Genomic DNA, 25131 nt, shown 5'->3' with positions numbered 1-25131 from the left:
GAAAACACAGCATTTTCAAAACGCTCTCGAAAACGCATACATTTGAAAACGGTGCTTTCGCGTCACAGTGTGGACAGCGAAAATGGAGACTTTCTAAACAGTGACGCATGTCAGTCATATGATGCAGCTATGTGACCAATTAAACAAAGACAACTGAGGGCATTATACAGCAGTTGTTTTGTTTGCTCTCAATTTTGACAGCCCTCTTAAAGATTAATATCAGTCTGTACATGCTCCAGATAGCTTTTCTTCAAATTCTTTAATTTTCACTTGCTTTTGCAACTTTGTACTTTTGTGTTACTCGCAGCAACAACTTCACCTCATTGTTAATCCATTTTAAAAACTCTGTGGTTTTCCTCAACATTTTGCCGGGACGTTTCAAAGAGCCAGAAAGTAAATAAACGGCAGACAGAAATGAGGCAGGTCGCATGCGCAGTACTGGAACGTAAGCATTTTCAATGTGGAAGCGCAACTCTGTGAAAACAACTGACAACGCTAGTGTGGGTGCGGAGCGTTTTCAGACAAAAACGCTGTTTTCAAATCTATATGGGCTAGTGTGGACGTAGATAGAGAAACAGACAACCATTTTCACTCACATGGGCAATTTATCCCCAGTTAACCTAACTCCACTAACTGCCTGTCTTTGGACTGTAAGAGGAAAATGGAGCCCATGAAGACCACTGTGCTGTCCTATATTTGATTTTGTAAAGCTAATAACTAAGCTGAGACATTTTTAAGGCAAATTGGAAATGGTTTAACAGAAATGTTCTAAAATTTTGATGATTTCAGATGGAATGACCAAGGTCTTAAATATAATCTGCTGCTAAGAGCCATAAGACACTTTCAAAATCTTAAGAGGTCCATGCGTTGATTGGTCAAATTGTCTTGGTAACATTTGGTAAACATTATTAAGGGTATGGCCACTGACCACTATGTATTTGTTGGTTCAGTATTTTCTCCTTATCTGGCTTCTGTGACTAAATATGCATATTTTTGTAATACATTATTTGTAATATATACCTGTTCTTGGTTAATTTTACTTAACAATGATCCAGTTTTAGCATCTGGGACCTAAATAAACTGTTACCCAAAGTTACAAAATGAAAAAAATGTGGTGTTTGTGCCTAAATAAAATATTTAATTATTTCTAGCAAAGTCAGGCTTTTATCCATACAAAACAGAGTACTGAAGTTCCATTCAAATGATAAAAACAGTAAAGCAGATATGTATTTTTATTTTGTTGCAGAGGGCATGTATTGACTTTGCCATAAACGCCAAACCACTAACACGTTACATGCCTGAGAACACACAGTCCTTCCAGTACAGGATGTGGAAGTTTGTGGTATCAGCTCCGTTTGAGTACTCCATCATGATCATGATTGCTCTCAACACCGTGGTACTCATGATGAAGGTAAGAAAGCATATGAATAATAAAATACACATACAGGTGGTTTAGCTTTAGGTCACGTGTTCATGAATCATGAATTCATGAACATGTGTTTATAGACTTTTATGTCTTTAGTGTTATATATGAAGTTACTGGTAGCAATCATTAGCAGGGACAGTTGGATGCTCTGGCCAAAAGTAATAAAATCCTCCAGCTGCTAACTTTAATCTCGCTGATTCACTTAGGTCATGTCTTTTATAAAATTCTTCTCTTTTTACTAAATAAACAAAAATAACAAACAACAAATAAAAAAGCGTAGGCAATTGTTAGTCAAAAAGTAAATTAAGTTAGCCAACTAGTTGCTGCACCTTCTTAGATGACCCTCTTAAGTTGTCACTGGTGGAAAGCTAATTTTGACTCTAGGCAATCACAATTAATTTTTTAAAATTGAATTATTCTCCCATGTCTTGTAAATCGCAGAACAAAGGAAATAATTAGTCTTACCACAACACTGATCACGAGTTGGTCAGACTGGTGAAACTCCCATTTCTGTTAGTGTAAAGCTGTTTATCTACATTTAATCCCAGTTAATAGAAAAATGAGTGTGGTTCCAACAGTACATCACAGTCTGCCCACATGATATAAAAATGCTGCTGTAGTGAATGAAAGAAATGTCAGCACAACTGTTTGAACTTGAATTGTAATGAATAAATGTGTAAAATTACAGGCGGAAGTTGTATTTAACAAAGTTCTATGAAATCACAGAAGATGGCCCTTTTCTGTGGACCCATTGTATTAAAAAAACAAACAACCAAAACAAATTTATATAGCCAATAGTAATACAATTGTTTTTTAAAAAAAAAAAACAGGAAACTTTTTGTTATTTGGTTACTTTCCTGCAGTAGTGAACAAGTCTTTATCAGCAGAAAAAGGTGTAAAACGTACATGCATGGTACCTGCACAAGCGTATTGTGTTGTATATATTTACTCATTATTGACCATAGGCTCCAGAAGCCGTTCCTAAGGCTTCTGATCAAGTTAATTAATAATAGCCCAATATTGAGCCTAATACCTTGTGTGTATTAACTCATTGGTGCTTCATCAGTGTTACAATTGCACAAATTGCTGTAGTTGAACTAATTAGTGTGTGTAATCTGACTTCATTGATAGATAAAGTTGAGTATCATCTGCATAGCAGTGAAAATGTATGCTATGCCTTCTAATGATACTGCATAAAGGAAGTGTGTATAATGCTGGGCATACACTGTGCGATTTTTGGCCAATTTTGAGCCGATTTTTCAGTTGTGGTGATCAGTGGCGGAGCGGGGGGGGGGTGGCTTACTGGGCTTAAGCCCGGGTTGTTTTTTCAAAAGTCCGGGGTCTTTTGGAGTGTAATTTTTTCATAGTTAGATGCCTGGCTGACAACTGTATAAAACAAAAAACTACACACAATATTCGAAGCACATAGTGCACCCTGTGGGAATTTACAACTGTGCGTAAATCCCCCCTAATATTGGTATGATCCGAGCTCAGGCACTAAGCGGGGCGGGGCAGCTGCTGCCTGCCAGTGAGCTGTTGGAGAAACGGAGCCAGGCAGACAGAGAGGAGAACTGAAGTTTGACCAGGTACCAAAGCAAATCATTTGTACTGTACAAATAATGTAAATATGACGGTGTATCACAAAAGATTGATATCAAACTGATCACTGACCCATATTACATTACTCGCTCTTCAAGTGAATCAACAAATGGCGAAATGAAAAGCCGAACAACAACAATGCTGTTTCTTTAGAGAGTCTTAGCTTACATGTGTGTTTATTTCATATTTTCAGTTGTTACAGTCCACGGCTAAATAAATCGATTTCAGTAATGTACTGATATACAAGAATGGACATAAGGGGCTTCTTTCAAAGAAAAAACTCTGGTAGTATTTTATATATTATGCTTTGTATGTTATTCAGTATATTTCTATGCAAAACAAGAGGTATTTCAATACACAGCAGTATATTCACAGTTTAAACCAGATATTTACATACACTTTATGGTTTCAACTGTATATTTGATGATTGTCAGCACAAAGAGGGAGAGAGAGGAACAGAGAGGGATAGAGAGGAGAATGAGGACAGAACAGAGATGGAACAAGAGCAGGTGAGACACACGTTAGTCAAATGGTTGTTTACCAAAAGTATCACCGTATCATAGGTACTCATGTATCTTGTACCTAGTGTTTCTTTTTAGGTTTGTTATTTTTCAAGTTATATATTTATTAAGTTATGCAGGCTTGTTTGCACAACAAGGCTAAATAATTATATAAACTTTTCTGAATCTGTACTTTGGTAGAAATAAAAAAATAAGTGTAGTGCAGGTCTATGATGATTTTCAGTGCTACTATAATCTAGTTTTGATTCTGGTTCTGTCTTGGTTAAGTCCTAAGCAGTCCTGATTTTGAACTGTTGTAGTCCTGTTTAAATTCCGGATCAGTTCTGGGTCTGGTTGAATTGGGGTTTAGTCCTCGTGTCTTGATACAGCCCTGATTTTGTTCTGCCTTGCTGCTTAATTAAAAGCACCCCCCCCCCCCCCCAAAAAAACAAAAAACAAAAAACAAACAAAAAACCCCCCCACATGCATGCTACCCTTTAGGGCTAAGCCCCGGGTGTTTCAAATGTCTGGCTCTGCCTCTGGTGGTGATCGGCCCAAGTTTCGCCTTCATCATGTGTCGTGCATTTATCGTGTAGTATACATGGGGTAACGAGTAGAGCTGGGTGATAGAACGATAACGATATGTATCGCGATATAACTTTTTCTCGATAGAAAAATTAAACTATTGTGATAGACCTCGCCGCTCTTGTCCTCTTAAAAAAAAAACAACAAAAAAAAAGAACAGCCAAAAAGAACAGCCAATCCAAATTAAGTAGTGCAGAGCCGAACCAATCACAGCCGCAGCGTCACGTCACGTGACTTGTTACGTACAGCCAACATGTGTATTTGTTTGGGAAGCAGCCAGCCACCGTACCGCCCGGGTAATGGAGGAAATGAGTGTGCCGACTAGAAAAATCAACCGAGCGTGACCGAAGGTTACCGAAGAGAAAACAGATGATGGTTCCAATGAGAAGTGATTGTCGAACGGAAGAGCCATAGAAGTTCCGTAGTGTGAAGGTATTTCGGCTATTTCAAGTCTGACAAAAAACAGAGTAGCGTGCACTGTAAATTGTGCCGAAAGCAAGTCTGGAAATACAATAAACTGGTGCATGTGCTACGTCCACACGTACCCGGGTATTTTTGAAAACGCAGATTTTTCTATGTGTTTGCACCTTTCGTCCACACGTAAACGGTGTTTTTGGTCACTGAAAACGAAGATTTTTAAAAACTCCGGCCAGGGTGGATATTTTTGAAAAGTCTGTTTTTGGATTTACGTGTGGACTAGAAAAACGGAGAAAACGCAGCGTCAAAGGTGTGCGCATTTTTTGACGTCACACTGTGCGCCACGTTATTGTTTCGGTGAAATGAATTTCTACAATTCTGATGCTGTTAATTCTACTCTCTGCAGTGTTTAAATGCTTACATATACACACAGTTACTGTCCCTCCACACATACGACTCGGTTCTGCTTCTATGCCCCAGCTTTGTTTACTTTTTCCCACCGAGGCTTCTAGACTTCTGATTGGCCAACATTTCTGCACGGTTAGGAATCTAGCTCCACCTGCTGCTTTGGCATGTTCATAGCAGCGTTTTCCTTCATTTCTGCCTTTATGTGTGGACGGGATTATTTTTTAAAACGAAAAACGGAAAATCTCCGTTTTCAAAAATACCCGTGTACGTGTGGACGTAGCCTCAGTCTCTGACTGGAAGCGCTAATTCGTCATTCGGCTATTGTCAGACTAAAGTAACTGTTAAAACTGTTTGAAAAGCTAAGCTATACAACAAGGAGAGATTGAGAATTTCCTTTTAGTTCTCAGTTTATTTGATATTGACAAAAGTTAGTCAGTTTTGTCTGTTCTTCTGTAAAACAAACTAAGATTTATTTTTAGAATTAATATTTTATTTCTAAGTGGAATTGACAATTTAGTAGTCTGTTTCGTTTGTTCTATTTTGAAACTTAAACGCTTTAGCGGCTGCCTTTTGTGTAGTTTGCATTATTTGCCTTTATTTATCTGAAAAAGTCTCATGTTCCTTAAGTACATCTACCCTGTTGAACTTATTATGGGAAATAAATATTTAAATAAAAACAAGCTACTGATTATTTCACATTTTACTTGTGAGCAACGGCACATTTAAATCTTACAAATATAGTTATTTGGCTTATATCGTGATAGATATCGTTATCGCCTGAAATGAAAAAAACATATCGTGATATGAAAAAATCTTATATCGCCCAGCTCTAGTAACGAGAAACTATTAACACCTCACAACCAGCTCCCGATCATCAATTGTTTGGTCGCAAGAAAATCAAACCTGTTCGAAATCCTGTCGGCCGTCGTGAGGGTGTCACCACAGCCTCCCACACTGTGCACATGCAAACACAGAAATGAAAGTGAAAAGACAGAGCAGCACTGCAGTGCAGTGTGTAATCTGGACACAAGCGATGAAAGCACAACTTGTAGAACTTTCTCATCATCTGAGCCTTTTCGATGTGGCCTTACAAAATTATCACGACCACAACAACTGTGAAAATAGTTGGATGGACATTGCTGCTCAATCACAGCTGCCTCATCAATATTTAGTGTATTGTTATTCAAATCTTTACTATTACTATTCCATCTTCTGTACGTTTTTTGTACTCCTACTACTTCAATTTAGAAAAACCATTCAGTCACTATAGCAACCAGGCCAGGGCCGTGCAGAGAGGTTTAAAGGGGCGGGTGCTCAAAGTTAAAAAGGGGCACATTAAACCAGGCTGAATAACAACAACACACATTCATCAAGAATCTAATATGGGAAGGGCAGGGCTGTGTTGATCTGAGACTGTAGACATTAAAAAGTCCATAGGAGAGATGGTAGCTGATTAAACAAGTGTCATGAGATAATAACAAAATGCAAAGATTGGTGACAGCGCTTGGAACCATAAGGCGACAAAAAACTGTGAGAAATAATTTAGGCTCTGCCTGTGAATCACTCTTTGCTTCTCTTCTTCCTTCCATCATTTCATATATCACTCTCCACTTGCTATGTGAGAACAAGGCACAACTTGCTATTGCAATAAACTATAATCTAATTATCCACACCTAACAACTCTTGCACTTAATCTATAATATAATTATGACAGAAAAATGTTATAGCACTGCCTTTAGTAGCCTCACACAGCTCCTGCTGTTTCCTCCTCATGTCCTTACCAGGCATGTCTGGACAATGTTATATCATGAGTAATATTTTTTTTAAAAATCCATCTAAATAAAACACACACATGCACGCACACACAGTGACATTTTAGACCTTCTTCAGAATACTGTATATACTATGGGCATCATGGTGCTGATCCAGAATCCTTACATTATTATTTATTACTAGAGCTAAAATAATAAAGCAATGAGGAGGGGGAAGTAATAAATATGAAATAATGTATTTATGATGATTCCATTTGTTTCACTATCCACTCTGTGCAGGGAGAAAGCTTATTACATTTTTAAACTGTAGAGATACAATAATTTTACTGCTGTAAATTCCAAATTTTGTCTTATTTAAAATAGAAATCTAATATAATCTGCTTCTTAATGTATGTTCTTTAAAATACAGCTTGTGTTTTTTAATATATTATAATTATAATAATTATTATGTGGACATGCATATTAGATCGTTTTTTAGTGAAATATAATCCCTCCAGAATGGCAGGAAAAGCCCGGAAAATTACTTTAAAACTAAATATGTTTCTAAATACTTTAAAACTAAATATGTTCCCTAAAACGGTGGACAGAGCTACAGACCCATGACAGCCTTACCCAGTTAGCCAGCAGCTATGACCAGCACTACTTGTGCAGTTAATAAAAGGACAGGTAATGTTTGTCGCGCTGTTGCACACACAGCATGCTCGTTTGTTTCAGTTCGTCAGTTGCCACAAGACAGCTTACCAACGTGTACGTAATAAGCTAATACTCCTGGGTGCTATACACTACAGTTTACGCTGTACACCTACTTACTGGTTTTGTCGCATCAGTCTGTGTCTCTGAGTTAACTTGTGTTTCTCCTACAGCTCCGGACCGCTAAAAATGCACGTGCTCTTTGTGAGCTCGTTCCCGGCTCGTAACCAGCGCGTTCTGCCGTCAAGGGCGATCATTGGTTAAATGTGATCATGTGACTGATGCAAGCCAGATCCTTTTATTTAGCAAAACTGTGATTAATAGTTAAATATTATTGTTGAGGGGCACAGACAGGACTCCGCACGCACGCACACACACATAAAAAAAAAAAATATATATATATTTTTTTAAAAAGTTGCCTCAACAAAAGGGCACTTTGGGCACCCATCAGGAAAGGGGCGGGTGCTCAAGCCCCTCTGTCCCTGCTTGGGACTTATCTTTGGTGCTGGAGGCCCTTTGTTTGAACCCATTGAGTCTGTGGATATTAAATTTCTTTCATATAAGACTGCATTACTTCTCGCTTTGGCTTCGGCAAGGTGAGTGGGTGACCTTCATGCGCTGTCTGTGCATCCCTCCTGCACACAGTTCTCTCCTGATGGCCACAAGGTCGTATTGCGTTCAAATGCTACCTATTTTCCCAAGATCATGCCTGCATCTTATAGCTCTTAGTTTGAGTTGCTGAGCTTTTGCTCCCCTCCTTTTGCATCTGAGAAGCAGAAGAGGATGCATTCTCTTTGTCCAGTGCGTGTGCTACGCACCTACATTGAGCGCACTCAGAATGTGCGTTTATGTGGCCAGCTGTTTGTCTGCTTCGCTAATCCAAATAGAGGTAGAGGTCTGTCTAAACAGAGGCTGTCCCACTGGATTATAGAAGCTATCTCACTGGCATATGGCACCAGAGGTCTTGCTTTGCCCCAGGGGGTGAGAGCTCATTCCACTTCTGGATGACAACCTCATGGGCTCTTTTTAAAGAGGTGCCTGTAGCTGATATTTGTGCGGCAGCTAGTTGGGCATCACCGCACACTTTTGTGCGGTTTTATTGGTTGGACGTTACAGCCCCTTCGGTGGCTCATACTGTTCTTTCTGCTGGGTCTACCGCTCACTAAGGATGTCTTGGTCTGATTCCGGTTCGGTGGCTGCTCTGTGGGGCGTGTATATATGTCCCATACTTATGTGTTGTACCGAGTGAATCGACTGAAAGGGACGAATAGTTATGTCTATAATTTCTGTTCCCTGAAGGAGAGGAATGAGGTACAACACAAGGTGGCCCCACTGAGCAGTTTGGCTCAGTGAAGAGCGGCTATTGAACTGAGGGATGACTGTGATGACAGCGGCTATATGTGCAGGTGGGGCCGTGCGCGTCATCTGCCTTAAAGGTGTGAATAAAGATTTCTTCAGCCAGGACACTCAAGGGCGTGATATCCCATACTTATGTGTTGTACCTTGTTCCTCTCCTTCAGGGAACAGAAGTTATAGACATAACTATTAGTTGTGTAGAACAGGTCCTCGGGATATTCACCTTTTGAAAATGATTTTGATGGGAGTTAGGGTCTTGGATTTAGAAGCAATTGTTCAACAGGTGCACCGAGGCAGATTTGACAGGGTTTTGCCACAGAGTAGTTGTATATCAGTAGTTAGTCCTGGACAACTGGATCAAGCATTCTGATTGGCCCATGAAATTCAGGCTTCTGTTTGATTGGTGGATTTGTTTTTAGCAGATAGGGGGTTCAAACCTGGGCATTTGGAGTCAGTTGATGACTTTAAGAATCATCCTTTCTGACTGGATCATTAAAACTTACAGCATTGATCTTTCTGTAGTGAGTTCTCCCACATTTCAGTGATTTGGTGATTAAAAGAATATGAACTTTTAATATTCATTCAGATGCTTTGTGACTCAAAACTGCTTTCAAACTTCTTCTGTGTTAACATCAGCCTTTAGCAGTTCTGCACTTTTGTTTTCAGGTGAATAATTCTGTATTTTTCATCTCATTAAACATTTTTTTACTTAAATTCAGCATTTATTTCATTTCAGCTCAAAACATTCAGCTATCAGCAATCACACTGCAGTTTCTTCAGAAAATGGATTTTCTAGTTTTCATTAGCAATTTAGCAACATTGATGGTGGTGGTGGATGTGTCTATGTGTGAGTGAAAGGGAGAGCGAGAGACAGATTTTGTGTTATAACTTTCGTGTTAGACACACGCAAGTGTGAGCACTCGGGCCGTATAGTGTGAGACCCTGCATTGTTCTCTATGAACTTCTAACCCCTGAGAGTCAATCATACAGTTTGAGCAGGAGCTGAATAACGCGATTGAAAAAATCGCACAGTGTATGCCCAGCTTAAGGTAAAAAGAACTGATCCTAGCACTGAACCCTGTTGAACACCATAATTAACCTTAGTGTGTGAAGAGGACTCTCCATTTACAAAAAATAGGACTGTTAAATAACACAGACCACTGTCCACTGTCTGAGGCCATAAGAAGATTGTAACCTTGACTAATGCTTTTTCTGGACTGTACAGTACTGTTTCTGTACAGAAGAGAATGTTTAACAATCTAGTGTTTTACTCTTTGCTGCAGTTGTACATTCTATTCTGTCTTTTAATTTTTGTTTAAAACTTTTTTTGCTAATTTGTGCTTTGTTTTGGTGGTCTGGGAGGTGACACAGGCTACTTCCACACTAATGCGTTTTTGTTTGAAAACGCATAGTTTTCTCTCCGTTTTGGCCTCCCGTCCACACTGAGACAACGTTTTCACTCATGGAAAGTGCTCTATAAAATGCATACATTTGAAAACGTTGCTTTCGTGTCGCAGTGTGGACGCAGACTTTATAAAACGATGACGCATGTCAGTCATATGATGCAGTCATGTGTCCAATTAAACAGAGAAAGCGGAGGGCATTATACAGCAGTTGTTTTGTTTGCTCTCAATTTTGACAGCCCTATTAAAGATTGATATCAGTCTGTACATGCTCCAGATAGCTTTTCTTAAAATTCTTTAATTCTCACTCGCTTTTGCAACTTTGTACTTTTGTGTTACTCGCAGCAACAACTCCTCCTCATTGTTAGTCCATTTAAAAAACTCGGTGGTTTTCCTGTGGGACTGTGTTCCTTGTTCCTGTGTTTCTTGTTCCTTGCGACTGTGGACGTAGCCACAGTCCCAAGGGGATGGGGTTTTGGAGGGATAATAGTCCCATAATAGTCAAACACAAAGGGGCCCGGAGGTAATCCCTGATGAAACCCTACCCCCACCTTGAATCTTTCATTTCTACGTGTGAATTTCAAATTTTTTCTAATTTATACCATTGAGACCTGCTCTTAAAAACTAACATAGATGTAGCACTGTTTTTGTAGATGTTTTAAGAAATATGTGCGCAAAGTTTTTAGAACATGTTTAATTTAGTGGCATCTTGTACAGAACGTGATTTCGCCAAGATGCGATTAGTAGAATCAGTTAGCTAACTGAATTAGTTTCTGTTAGCTAACTAGCATCAGACCCAGTTCTTCATTGTCTGACTAGCTACACTGACATGGGAAAATCCACCTGTTAGCCTTAAGGTTCAGGTTTGTAAAAAACGTTTTGAATAAGGACAATGTGGAAGACAGCCCGTTTGATTCAGGTGACAGGTGGTTTACCGGGCCAACAAGCTAGAGTCAAAAACTCTTATTTTCCTCATCTAGCAGGGTGTTCAAAGCAGCACAATCAGGTGATGCGATAAGTGGTATTTTATGGAATAAAACAATCTTTCTTTTCCCAAGCAGATCCAAACAGTTTACACTAGTGATTAATACATTCACATCACATCACAAACATAACTGTGTTTTTTTTTTTACTGAAGCAAAATCAGGAAATACATCAGCATATCTGCAGGAAAAATTGGTTAATATGTGTGGTAGGCGGAATTTCTGTTTCACTGCAACTAGCCAGACAACAGAGAGCCACTGAATGCTTAACAGTCAGAGAAAAGTGAATAGTGTATCCTTAGTTTTAACTTAAAATTCATGGTTGCAGCAAAGGGCAGCACAAAAGTGATCCACTTAAACTGATTTTTAGTTTTAGTGTCCTTTATTTACCCTGAGTTATTGTTTTTGTTAGTAGTTAGCTAACACAAACAGTGTCAGTCTATTACTAGCAACTAACCAACCCGGTGATGTCACATGTTTTAAAACCTTTAAGCACGTATTTCTTGAGTCCAGAGTTATAGTTATGTCAGTTTTTGAGAACAGGATATGTTATAAATTAGCCTTTCTACATGTATTGTCCACTTTCCTTCCATCTGTATCAAGATTTTCATATTTTAAGCACTATGGGGTATAGTCTCCATATAATGGACATAGAAGGAATGCATTAGCCTGACACACTAAGCTAATCGTTATTCGTCACCTTAAAATGTGCCTTAACGTCTCATTTGCCCTTCTCTTGTAGTTCTATGGAGCTCCAGAGTTCTATGAAGTAATGCTAAAGAACCTCAACATAGTGTTCACCACTCTCTTCTCTCTGGAATGTATTCTCAAGATCATTGCTTTTGGGCCATTGGTGGGTAGTCATTATAAAGCAACTCTAAATACTCTTAAAGGTAAAGCACAGCTCCTGATTTTATTTTTTGTTTTTTTGCTTTTTTTCTTCAGAACTACCTAAAGGATGCTTGGAACGTGTTTGACTTTGTGACAGTGTTGGGAAGCATTACTGACATCCTGGTGACGGAAATCAATGTAAGAGCACTTTTTCCCACCCACCTCACTCTCACTTAAATATTTCATGGGATACATAAAAACACTGCAGTTTAGAAAATTAACTGGGGCTTAGCAAGCAAGCTAACTAGCCAGTGGTCAGTCACATGGCAGAGTCGTGACAGAGGCTATATAGCTGGGGAAAAGGAAAGGATTTGAGGTAGTAATGTTTTGATACGATGCAATAATTACAGGACAGGTGTTTTTCTGAATCCACATTAGAGAGTAACCTTCAATGTGTGATATTTGGCTGAGTTATATTTTACAGTGTTTTTGCATATTTTGTGGGTAGTTTCTTTATTTATTCCAGACTTTTCAGTCTACTATAAGTATATCTTTATTATACTATACTATAAGTATATCTCTGTACACATGTGTGTATATGTATCTGCATACGATTATTTGCTGATTGTTATCAGTTTATGCTGTACAATATGACTGTTTGTGTTCTCTTGCCTCTCTTTCCCAACTCTTTCTGTCATTCTACACATTTGTTGTTGATTGTCGTCAATGGTGTTGGCATGCCATGGTCCAAAAACATCACTAGACTACGGTGAGTGGGTTTCTGTAAATAAAACTGTCCTATGATAAAAACATTTTCATGTTGGTGATGTAGGGAAAAGAAACCCTATAAACCTGCAGTTTACATCTTGCTAGCAGTCTAATGAACTTCTAGCAAGATTTAAACTGCATCTTAAGTCAGTAAACTTTATTTTACCCACAATATTTTTTGGATTGTCTTTAGACTTCACAAAAACATATTAGGGGACATCAGTACTTGATAGCCATGGTATCCAGGCTAAGAACATGTAACATACTTTAAATAAATAGTTTTAAATAAATAAACACTGTAAAATTCAAGTTTTTGCAATATGTGTATATATATCCACACACACACACACACATCCATTGAATGTCTCCCTAATTCTGAGTTCTCAAGGTTGGCAAGTATGGGGAATCACCCCATACTTGCTTAATTGGCGCAATTAAATTAACTTTAATGCACATGTAAAAAAAACAAAAACAAAACCAAAAAACACAGAAATCAATTATTTTTATACAATAATTTAATAGATTCAACATCTTTCTTCAACAGAATTGCAGACTGCACAGATGGTACCCTACCAAAGGAAAAAGTACTATAGCTTACTAGGGTATATATTAGACTTACATTAGCTACATAGAAAAGGATCCTGTTGTAGAAAGTAATATTAAATAAATTCTAACAATTCTAACAACAGCTTATCAAGCTTAAACGTGCTGCTGTTGTTCAGCCCCTGGTTTCCTCTTTCTGGTGCAAAGTGGGCCAAAAACAAACAAGAGAGACGGGAGTCGCGAAAGAAAAACTGATCAGCTGATCATTGATCAGTTTCATGATTGAAGTAGCAACAGGAGAGGGAGGGAGAGAGAAGAGGCGCATACTGCTCCCTAAGGTTATGAGCTGAGTTATGCCATGTCTCTCATTTTGTGAGGTGCTTTTGTGATATTTAATGGATGTGATTACATTTTTTTATTTCTCTCCGATATCCAATTCAGGAATTTAGGTCAGTATCGGACCGATACGTAATATCGGATCGGTCCATCCCTAGTCGTTGATGGTCATGATAATTGCGTATTAATGATCAAGAAACTGATCCCATGAGAAAAAATATTTTCTGCTTCAAATTGATGTCATTTAGGTATCTAAAAATCTTAGACAGGTTTGAATCTCAGTGAAAATGTCGTGAATGTGATAAATAAAAAGGACGTTACCTCGGATTTTTGAATTGATAACATCGGTGGATCTACTAAATACCTTGGACAAGTTTGACTCTGGGTGGCTGTAGCTCCGGTGGTAGAGGAGGTCACCTACAAACTGGAAAATTTGCGGTTCAATCCCAGTCTGCATGCCAAATGTCGTTGGTCAAGATACTAACCCCATGTTGCTCTCCAATGCATCCATTGGAGTATGAATGCCTGTGAATGTTAGATAGTAAGCAATAAGAACCAGCTTAGAAAAAAGTGCTTGGGTGAATGTACAAGTTGTATAAAGTACTTTGAGTGCTCAGAGTAGAAAAGCGCTAAATAAGAACCAGTCAATTTACCATTCACTCCCGGTGACCTTAACCTCAAGATCAGAGAAAGTTTTCTGAAAATCTTGTGAATGTAATAACTTGAGAACAAGGTCACATAAGATTTCAAAATTGGTACCATAGGTGTGTTTACTAGGAGGCTTCCTTTGCTCCTTTGTCAACCAGTCTGTGCACTGTTGTCTAAGGTTATGAGTAAATGGAGCCATCTGGAAAACCTTTGTGCCCCCTTTTAGTGATAATTCTTAAAGCACTGTGATGAACAGCATTTAGCGAAATTGAATGTATTGACCTTGTATGCTTTTGCCACATGTGATTGTTTGTAACCAGCTGACTTCCATAAGTGTGTTTAACATTGAGCAATGATATTTGGTGGGTAAGTGCTCCCTATCTTATCTGTGTCTAACAGGACAGGCTGCTCAACCTGAGCTTTCTGAGGCTCTTTAGAGCTGCTCGACTCATAAAGCTGCTGAGGCAGGGATACACCATCCGCATTTTGCTGTGGACCTTTGTTCAGTCTTTTAAGGTGCTCATAAACAGTACAATGCTTACACATTCTTGACTAGCCCTGATATTCACATTTTCTGTACACTTCCAAAGCCACATACAGCAATTTCCTGCACACACTTCTACACTGCCTAGAAGAACTCAGAGTGGGTATTTAAAATGAAATACGTTTTGTTTCCTGTTGTTGCCTTTAGGCCCTGCCTTATGTTTGTCTACTGATTGCCATGCTGTTCTTTATCTACGCCATCATTGGAATGCAGGTGTGTGATGCTACTCGGTCAGAGAATGTGATATTCATGCAGTAATTTACCATTACAATATTGTGGCCTGAATCCATGTTTCTGCTCTAGGTGTTTGGCAACATTGAGCTGAATGAGGATACAGCTATAAATCACCACAACAACTTCCGCACATTCCTTCAGGCTCTCATGCTACTGTTCAGGTATACATAACTTAAATATATACATTGGTCCATGAGCACATTAAGCAAAGAGTTTTATCACTCAGTTGTAAATGCTGATCGGGTTTGCTGTCATCTCACCAGGCAGTTTGTCAATGTGATAGTGCCTGAAGATGGCTGTTCAATGATTGTCATTCACAGTGGACATAGATGGCCTATTTTACTTGTTTTCAAACCATCTGTCCTCTGGGTCCAAAGTATGAACATTGGTAGTGTCCTTTATCCTTTAGCTCCAGATGTACAGCTGAGTCTTGTTGTGTCGAGGGGGCTCTTATATGTTGACGCCATCCATTTATGGAGTGGCTATTTGGTTGCTCCAACGTAGAGGTCCAAGCGCTCCTCGCTGCACTGCACATAATAAATTGCAAGCTCACAAAAAAGTTTTGTCTCACTCCTATTTCTTCTTATGCATGTTGAAGCTCTACTTGGAACCTTGTTAAAGTCCAACCATCCGGGCACTTGGTTATGGCGTTCCATCTTGCATCCTGCTGTTATGTGCAGGATTGTCTCAGGGGCATCTTTACACAGCCTTCACCTGGGGTCTTGCCTGGTATGGTAGACGTGAGCACGTGGTTTGTTGGGGCCATCTTCCTGATATTTGTTGTCTCATCCTGGACCGTGGTGCTAACACTCACCAGTTCCCGGCCTCCTTCCTTCCATTTAGCATACAGCTTCAGGGTGCTGGACTTGGACTGAAACCCTCCATGAATGATCAGGAGCTTCCTTGTCTTGATGTCAGTGGCCTTCTATGTCCTCCTTTCCCCAGCTTATTGTCCCAGCAGGGTTAATCATGGGCAGGGCGTAAGTGTTGATACCCCAGATCTTGTTCTTACCGTTCAGCTGACTCATCAGGACTTGCCTGACCCTCTGCAAGTACTTGATGGTTGCAGCTTTGCCAGCAGCCTCGTCATGGTTTCCATTTTCCTGTGGGATCCCCAGGTATTTGTAGTGGTCCTTTATGTCTGCATTGTTGCCTAGTTCGATCCCCCTTACTTCTGACTACCTTCCCTCTCTTTGTTATTGTTGGGTCTGTGTTTCCACAAGCCCCGCTAGTTTAGAGACTTATTCATCATGAAGAACACAAGACAATCAATTTACTTGCAAGGGAGGCCTCGTCAGTATCTCAGGAACGCACTTCGTATCCTACCACAAAATGACCCCAAATCCGGCCTCCGCTTGCTGCCTTTTATTGGGAAAACAGTTCAAACAATACACACCACAGCAAAAGCACCTCCCACCGTAAACCCCCCCAATGGTTCTAAGACAAGGCACTATGTGTGTGTATGTGTAAACATCTATATGCATGTGCAAGAACGTGTGTATGTGTATGTGAGAATGTGTGTATGTGTGTGTGTGTATGCATGTGAGAGTGTGTGTGTGTGTGTGTGTGTGTTTGAGTGAATGTGTGAGAATGTGTCTCTCTGTGTGCGTGACTTCTGTCGCGGTTCAAATTTTGAGGAAGAGACATACGACTGAAAGTCCATAGTGGGTCAACACAAATTATTTTATTAAAACACCTATATGTGGTGAAGATAGGCTCTGTAAGGTTCTTTTGATTTGGAAGGAAAAACAAGTGCAGACAGAGTCCTCGGAGGTGTCTAAAAAGTGATTTATTAAACACACACAGTTTACACAGTGTGGGAAGCACTACGGTCTTCGCCTCTCTGCTCGTTACAGAAAGCTTTATAGCCATTATGACGTCAAGACAATTCCTGGACCTCTTCTCAGAACAACAACACTTTCCCAGGCTTGAAACCAGATGTTTCCAATCATCGGTATTTGGCAGCATAAACAATTGTGTACACGAGTGTGCAGTTTTGTGAGAGTGTAGGTCCAGGCCAACGAAAGTTCGGTGTCCTTATCTGACTTGGGCTGCCTGGACCTACAGCTATGCTGGTGCTATGCATGATAGAGTATTATATCTAGAATGTGTTTTATTCTGCGTGCTCTGGAATACAAGGAATACAAGATCACTCAGCAAACACCGTTAGCAGATTTACTAAATGATAAATGATACATGATAATATTGATGATAAACTGATGATAAGTGATGCAGACTAATGAAGTAATGATGAAATAATGACCGTACATGTGAATAATAACACAGTGACAGTAAAATAACATTCCTTGACCTGACAACTCCTCCTCTTGGGCTCGCTTGCGAGGCCAAAACAAATAAACACGTTATAACACTTATCAACCCCAACACCCCCGTTATTTTCCAATTTTCCCACAGTTTCATGATCACTGTTCCCAGGCTCTTTTTACCTTTACTTTAAACTTCGTGATAAGAGTATAAGGTTATGAGTATAAAAGTATGCGATTAACGTACAAAACTATTACGATTCCTTTAATCTCTTAATTATTTTAGACTAGAGCCCTAGCCTATCAGGAGCCTGGAATGAATTGATGCTTGGCGCGTGACGCTCCTCTTCTTTCTTCGTCTCCCCAGGTAGACTGCTGGGGAGAACCGCTGCACAGGGGGAGAGGATTATTCTGCCTCTATGTTCCCCCCCGTGTTACTTTGGGTGGAGCTTATTTCGAGTAAGCTCTCATCCGCCACTGCACATTGAGACCAATGGAACCAGGACTCACCCTTTCCCTTCAACCGAACCGCGCTGGTGGTACGAGCCGTCACCTCGAATGGCCCCGTCCACCTCGGATCTCTCCACTTTCGCTTAATGACCTTCAGCCACACAGCCTTGGCGTCGGGGACGGACCTGTCCACCGCATTCACCCCCACTCCAACCTGTTGTGTGAAACTAGACACAAGAGCTTTTAATTCTTTCCAACATTCCGCATGCTTTCTGTTACTTTTTATACTCTCTTCCGCCAGGACTGTTGTCCAAGGACCTGGAAACTGTCGTCCTGTCAACAGCTCATATGGTGTGAAACCTGTGGATTGATTAACACAGCATCTTATTATCATCAATGCAATTGGCAGGGCTGCAACCCAATTTAGCCCCGTCTGAGCAGAAATTTTAGCTATTTTGTTTTTCAGGTTTAGATTCATTCTTTCCACCTTCCCCTGGGACTGAGGATGATACAACGTCCCAAATCGGTGCTGCAACCCCAGCTTCTGTTCTACTTCTGCCAAATCTTTATTTTTAAAATGAGTTCCATTGTCTGACCTAATTCTTTTGGGAAAACCATGCCGGGGGATGTAATGATTGATTAAATACTTAATCACACTTTTTGCATCCTCCCTCTTTGTTGGCCACGCTTCGGGCCACCCCGTCAGAGCATCCACACTTACCAGCAAATACCGGACTCCTCCCGGTCCCACGTCGATCATGTCAGTGAAATCAATGACAATCTCTTCCCCTGGTCTTTCTGGAATGGGGAACTTACCTGCCTCTGGTTTAATCACTGGCTTTGGATCGTGCCTCCCACAGATCAGGCACGTCCTAGCTTTTTCCTTAATCATATCCCTCAAAAAGGGATGCCACCAATGGCACAGATGTCTCTCCATCTGGGCCACACCCACATGGCCAAGCCCATTTGCTTCTGCAATCTTCTGTTCCGCTAGGTTGGCAGTCAACACCGGTCGTCCGTCAGGTCCTCGCCAGAGATCTCCTTCTTCCCATGCTCCTCGACTCTTCCAGACCCCCTTCTCTTCCGGGGCCGCCTCCTCTTGGGCCTTCCTGGCCTCCTCCAACATGTTGACTCCTACTTCTTCCTCCACACTTATTTGTACCATCTGCTGTAGTGCTTTATAGCCTGCTGCCTCTTTCGCAGCTCGATCGGCTTCCTGATTTCCTCTGGCCACCATGCCAGTCCCCGAGGAGTGACCTTTACACTTTATGATACTCACCTCCTCTGGGTCTCCCCACTGAGACCTATACAAGAACGTTACACATTCTCTCTAAAACAATCTCCTGCCAACCTGTAAGCTTGTGTAAAAACATCAGTCAGCAGTTACATGTTAAGCTCATTTAACTCCCAGCTCCACCTGGAACCTGTATCCTGGAAAACAAATCTGTTAAATCAAACATCTTATTTACAACCAACTATAGATCATGAAAGTGATAAAGTATTCAGCACAACAGACAAGTATCATGTTCAGGATTTCCCAAATCATTACATCACTATTATTGCCGCAATTTATTTTATCCCGAATTTAATCAGTGACTTCCCTTAAGCAATGTCACTCCACTTGTTTTATCCCTATAAGCGCCATATTAAACTGTTCCATAGAAACTGCATCTCTTATTTGTTTTCTCATGTCACTTGTCTGTTTTCTACTGAATCCTCCGCATGCACTCTCAACCAAAGCAAAACAAACATTAGCAAACCACATTTGACCATCTCGGGTTAGGCGTCAGCCATCCACATTCCAGAGGTCCTGTAAAAACATTTCCTGTAAAAAGAATCACACTGTTTTCAAGACCGGATGTGTCTCCCCACAGTTTAATAGCATCACCCACTCATAACCTATAAACACAGTTTCCTCACACATAAGCCCAGAAATCCTGTAGTAGGAAAACATTATTAGAAAACATTAACCACTTGTCCAGTTATAAACCACATATTCAAAGCACATCAAGCACTGTCATGCTGTAGAGAAGAAAATGCAAATGTTAACGCTGCGCAGGTGTGTACACACTTTCTCACAGTTATCTCTGTGAGCAACCCAACACAAACCCCTGAACAACCACCCTAGTAGATTCACAAACACAGAAAGTAGCATTAAAAGTTAAATCGTCATGCAACCTCAGATGTCGCTGTCATCTTTCTGCTCCTGTAAAAAGAAACACACATAAATTCATCCACCCTTTTGTCCTATCTAGGTGGAGGTTAACCTTGAGTCGTGGTCAAGTCTTGTCAGCTTTTACCAGTCAGTCCGTTTGTTTTATTTCCAGTCTTTCATCCATTCATTCATTCATTCATCCATTCTTTCTTTGCTGATAGTGGAAACCATCGCCGCATTTAGATTTCCGCCCTCAGCAAAATGAGCTCATTCATTTTTTATTTTCCATAGGAAAATAGTTCCTTATGTTTTGGACTGGATTGAATCGCTACAATCCTTTTAGACAGGGACTTACGACCTGATCAGATCCCCACAGGTAGCTTTCTCCTCAGCCAGTTGTAATCTGGAAAGCCCACCTTATATTTGCTCTTCCCGAGAATTTGTCAGCGCTGTTATTCACTGTTGCAGGCCTGCTTAGAACAAAAATGAGAAAAAAGAGAGCTGATTATTAGCTCATGAAAACACAAAACAAAATCACCTGACAGGTTTTCTCTAAGTGCACTGTTACAAAAATAATGGGCCCCTCTCAGACATGTCCATGTTTCCTAAAACTCCCTCTATTAAAAACAAAAACAACAACAACCCGAACCTCACTGACAGAATCAACCCATCACCACAACCTCAACAACCTTAAACACACAAATATTGGCACCGCAGTCCTGACACTCCCAGGTCAACTCACATAATTTCACCTCCTCAATACACCGAAAGTCTTGTTAAAACCACACAATTTGCACACAACAATCACCCCCTTTGTGCACTTTAACATACCTAGGTTCAACATAAGACATAACCCCCTTACGACAACATATAATCACTAAACTATAAATTTCCTATCCAAATCTGCACTCCTCTTCTGTCTGCTATGCTTAAAACTACTTTAATCACTTTTCTTTGTTCATAACTCACTCCCTTTGTCATATAGCTTCTTTGAGTTATTCCTCAACTTCAAACCCAAATGTATTTTATTAAACATTCACACCATTCTATCACTCATACAAACAGCAAGCTGTTCTTCATTGCGTATGTTTGTGTTCTTAGCCAGGTTTAATCAATGTCTATGCATTAATCATTATGAGCTTGTCCTTGTAAGGTTAATGCATTTTCTGCTTCTGTATGTGAATTTGCATATGTTGCTTTTGCAGTGTTTCAGACTCCTGCACATTTTTCCACTTAAGCCGTCAGTTTTCTTTCCCAAATTTGCTAACCCAAATTTTAAGTTCCCACCTTATTAACAGCATTCCTGGTCCTCAGCCAGAAGTTAGGGCCCACTTGTCAGGTTTATGGAGACATGGCGCTGTGAACAATTCAACCAGAAACTTGCCTTAACATACAGTGGGGCAAAAAAGTATTTAGTCAGCCACTGATTGTGCAAGTTCCCCCACTTAAAATGATGACAGAGGTCAGTAATTTGCACCAGAGGTACACTTCAACTGTGAGAGACAGAATGTGAAAAAAAAAAATCCATGAATCCACATGGTAGGATTTGTAAAGAATTTATTCATAAATCAGGGTGGAAAATAAGTATTTGGTCAATAACAAAAATACAACTCAATACTTTGTAACATAACCTTTGTTGGCAATAACAGAGGTCAAACGTTTACTATAGGTCTTTACCAGGTTTGCACACACAGTAGCTGGTATTTTGGCCCATTCCTCCATGCAGATCTTCTCGAGAGCAGTGATGTTTTGGGGCTGTCGCCGAGCAACACGGACTTTCAACTCCCGCCACAGATTTTCTATGGGGTTGAGGTCTGGAGACTGGCTAGGCCACTCCAGGACTTTCAAATGCTTCTTACGGAGCCACTCCTTTGTTGCCCGGGCGGTGTGTTTTGGATCATTGTCATGTTGGAAGACCCAGCCTCGTTTCATCTTCAAAGTTCTCACTGATGGAAGGAGGTTTTGGCTCAAAATCTCACGATACATGGCCCCATTCATTCTGTCCTTAACACGGATCAGTCGTCCTGTCCCCTTGGCAGAAAAACAGCCCCATAGCATGATGTTTCCACCCCCATGCTTCACAGTAGGTATGGTGTTCTTGGGATGCAACTCAGTATTCTTCTTCCTCCAAACACGACGAGTTGAGTTTATACCAAAAAGTTCTACTTTGGTTTCATCTGACCACATGACATTCTCCCAATCCTCTGCTGTATCATCCATGTGCTCTCTGGCAAACTTCAGACGGGCCTGGACATGCACTGGCTTCAGCAGCGGAACACGTCTGGCACTGCGGGATTTGATTCCCTGCCGTTGTAGTGTGTTACTGATGGTGACCTTTGTTACTTTGGTCCCAGCTCTCTGCAGGTCATTCACCAGGTCCCCCCGTGTGGTTCTGGGATCTTTGCTCACCGTTCTCATGATCATTTTGACCCCACGGGATGAGATCTTGCGTGGAGCCCCAGATCGAAGGAGATTATCAGTGGTCTTGTATGTCTTCCATTTTCTGATGATTGCTCCCACAGTTGATTTTTTTCACACCAAGCTGCTTGCCTATTGTAGATTCACTCTTCCCAGTCTGGTGCAGGTCTACAATACTTTTCCTGGTGTCCTTCGAAAGCTCTTTGGTCTTGGCCATGGTGGAGTTTGGAGTCTGACTGTTTGAGGCTGTGGACAGGTGTCTTTTATACAGATGATGAGTTCAAACAGGTGCCATTCATACAGGTAACGAGTGGGGGACAGAAAAGCTTCGTACAGAAGACGTTACAGGTCTGTGAGAGCCAGAGATTTTCCTTGTTTGAGGTGACCAAATACTTATTTTCCACCCTGATTTACGAATAAATTCTTTACAAATCCTGCCATGTGAATTCATGGATTTTTATTTTCACATTCTGTCTCTCACAGTTGAAGTGTACCTCTGGTGCAAATTACTGACCTCTGTCATCATTTTAAGTGGGGGAACTTGCACAATCGGTGGCTGACTAAATACTTTTTTGCCCCACTGTATCCAGTCATGTTGACCTATAACTTTCTTCCGACCGCTGCACGTGGAGAATTGATCCAGGTCTGCTTTGCACCTGAAGAAACACAACTGAGACATTTTATTATCATGAGTACTTAAACTACCCGTTTCCCTCTCTCTGGTCAGAAATACCAGCTTATGTCATGTGTATAAGTGTAAGCAGGTCTTCATTGCTTTTTCTATATATTTTGTTAATGTTCAGTGAGTGTAAGCTGCTTTCTTCATTGCCTCTGTATGTTATAATCAGGTTTAATTCATGCATCGTTTCACTGATTTCTTAATTCAAAACTATCTCACTTCTGATTCTTTCCAGAAATAATTTCACATGTAACACTTTGTGTATGTGTGTTTTCCATTCATTCACGTAATTGTCAGTTATTTTCTCTCTTCATTTTACCTTCTTTTTGTTTACCTCTTTAGTTTTCTGGTGGAGATCTCTAAACACCATCATGAGTTCAGGCTTTCGTTTCAATCCAATTATACCCTGTATTCTCACAGTCGAACTCGTCCGGCTTCACCTCTCATTGGTCCCTGTCCTCTTCTCTCAGTGTCCTTTTGTTGTCTTGAATTCTCCAGCCAACACAGTCCGTTTCTTCTCTGTTTCTCTTCAGTATTTTCCTTTTGGATTAAGTCCCAGCCTGAGTTTTTTCTTTGAAAGAAGCCTCTAATGTCCATTCTTATATTTCAGTACATAACTGAAACCGATTTAGTCGAGGAGGGTAAGAACAGCCTGCACTTTCGCCGTCCATGTTTCATCACGTGGTTTCTTCTTTTCTGTTGATCCTTTCAGTCGTCTCTTTCAAGATTACTCCAAGCATGGCAAATCTGACAATCAGTGTCCAGTGCTTTCCCACCGTTCAACTGCCTAGCCTGTAATTCACAGTGCATGTTTCCATCTCGTAGTTCCTTCCATGCTGCTGGTCCCGTCAGTTTGGTTTCAGTGTTAACGGTTCAGTTGCACTGTCTTTTGCCTGCTATTAATTCTTCTCAAATCCACGATGTTCTGTTGGTCTTCATCAGGAGATTAACTGTCCTTTGAGCTTCTTCTCAGGATGGGGACAAGTGGGAGGTCCAGCTGTAAAATTTTAAGCCAAAATCTGGCCTGTTTTCTCCCAATTATGCTACTCTACTGGTTTTGGCGCCGTACTCAAAATCCCAGGTTGAGAGAAGTCCACCTTTATTTATCTGTAACCTGTATTGACACACTAAAACATACGATTAATATCCTTTTCATTTCTTTTCTTAAAACCTCCATTCGCTTCATCTGCCTAGAGTTTAACTCATCTGTCCTTCTATGGGCATGCAACTTCCTGTCACACACACACACTCACAGCCCCCACCTTTTCTTTCTCTCAGGAACACAGAGCGCGTGACCGCGGCTCTCATGCACTTCACAACTTCTCAAACTGCGCCACAGACTGCAGTTTCTCATCCTTTTTAAAAATATACAACCAAACACACTTGTTATTCAATCGTCACACACTCAGCTTCTGTATTAAATCATTTTCACAGCACATGCAGTTATAATGAATGTAAGCGCTTTACACAGCCGATTCACACTTTATTTATATACTCAGGCCTGTATCACATGACAAAAGACACCAGATGCCAAGACAAGTTATTCAACGGTTCCTTATCACTTCAACAGAATCTCTGTACCGGTACTCCTAAGTTTTTGACTAATTTAAAAGCTCTAAGCCCAGGCCGCGCCTTGCTGGTCAATACACCCGCTTCGGGAACGCCGTCGCCGAGAGCGGTCAGATTTCTAGGCCCTACTTAATTTATAACCGCTTCCCGCAGCTGACAGGGAGCTCCATCTCCAGCGCCACACGCTTTCAGCTATACTTAAAGCTCACCAGTCCCCTACGTTGAGTAGTCGCGGTCGGGTCTCACCCTCCACCCAAACAATGCAGTATAAAAGGTAATCACTTGTAGATTGCCTAGCCTGTTAACGGGAGTTCGAAACCCCGCGGAAGGCTACTCCGGGCTAAAAAATAACCACACGTCCGCGGCTATTGGTCGGTGCCAAACGCTGAACAAAACTGCACTCCTCAGAGCCGCGCTCCGGTTCTAAATCAGTTTGTTTACATGTTTTAAAAGCATCACTGTGGGCTCTCAGCCCTCCAGTTATTACTTGATGCCCGAACCGCGTTCTGCTGGTCAATCTGACCAAATACCCTAAACTAAAACTTGCCTGACT

At 40.7% G+C, this 25131-nt stretch overlaps 1 protein-coding gene across 1 annotated transcript in view; it reads left to right on the top strand.

Moving 5' to 3' along the window:
• Window positions 1–25131, top strand: part of LOC146562171 (voltage-dependent N-type calcium channel subunit alpha-1B-like) — a 349202-nt gene that overhangs the window by 229825 nt on the left and 94246 nt on the right. Inside the window, exons 30-36 of the mRNA XM_085293681.1 lie at window positions 1247–1411; window positions 11882–11992; window positions 12085–12168; window positions 12734–12739; window positions 14665–14781; window positions 14957–15022; window positions 15113–15204. Coding sequence (XP_085149807.1) covers window positions 1247–1411; window positions 11882–11992; window positions 12085–12168; window positions 12734–12739; window positions 14665–14781; window positions 14957–15022; window positions 15113–15204 — 641 coding nt within the window. The remainder of the gene's footprint in view (window positions 1–1246; window positions 1412–11881; window positions 11993–12084; window positions 12169–12733; window positions 12740–14664; window positions 14782–14956; window positions 15023–15112; window positions 15205–25131) is intronic.

Source organism: Mchenga conophoros, linkage group LG12, assembly GCF_057382185.1.
Source record: "Mchenga conophoros isolate Kocher_MC1m ecotype Shallow Benthic linkage group LG12, M_conophoros_male_GT1.1, whole genome shotgun sequence".
Lineage (NCBI taxonomy): Eukaryota > Metazoa > Chordata > Actinopteri > Cichliformes > Cichlidae > Mchenga > Mchenga conophoros.
This window is presented reverse-complemented; position numbering and strand designations above follow the sequence as displayed.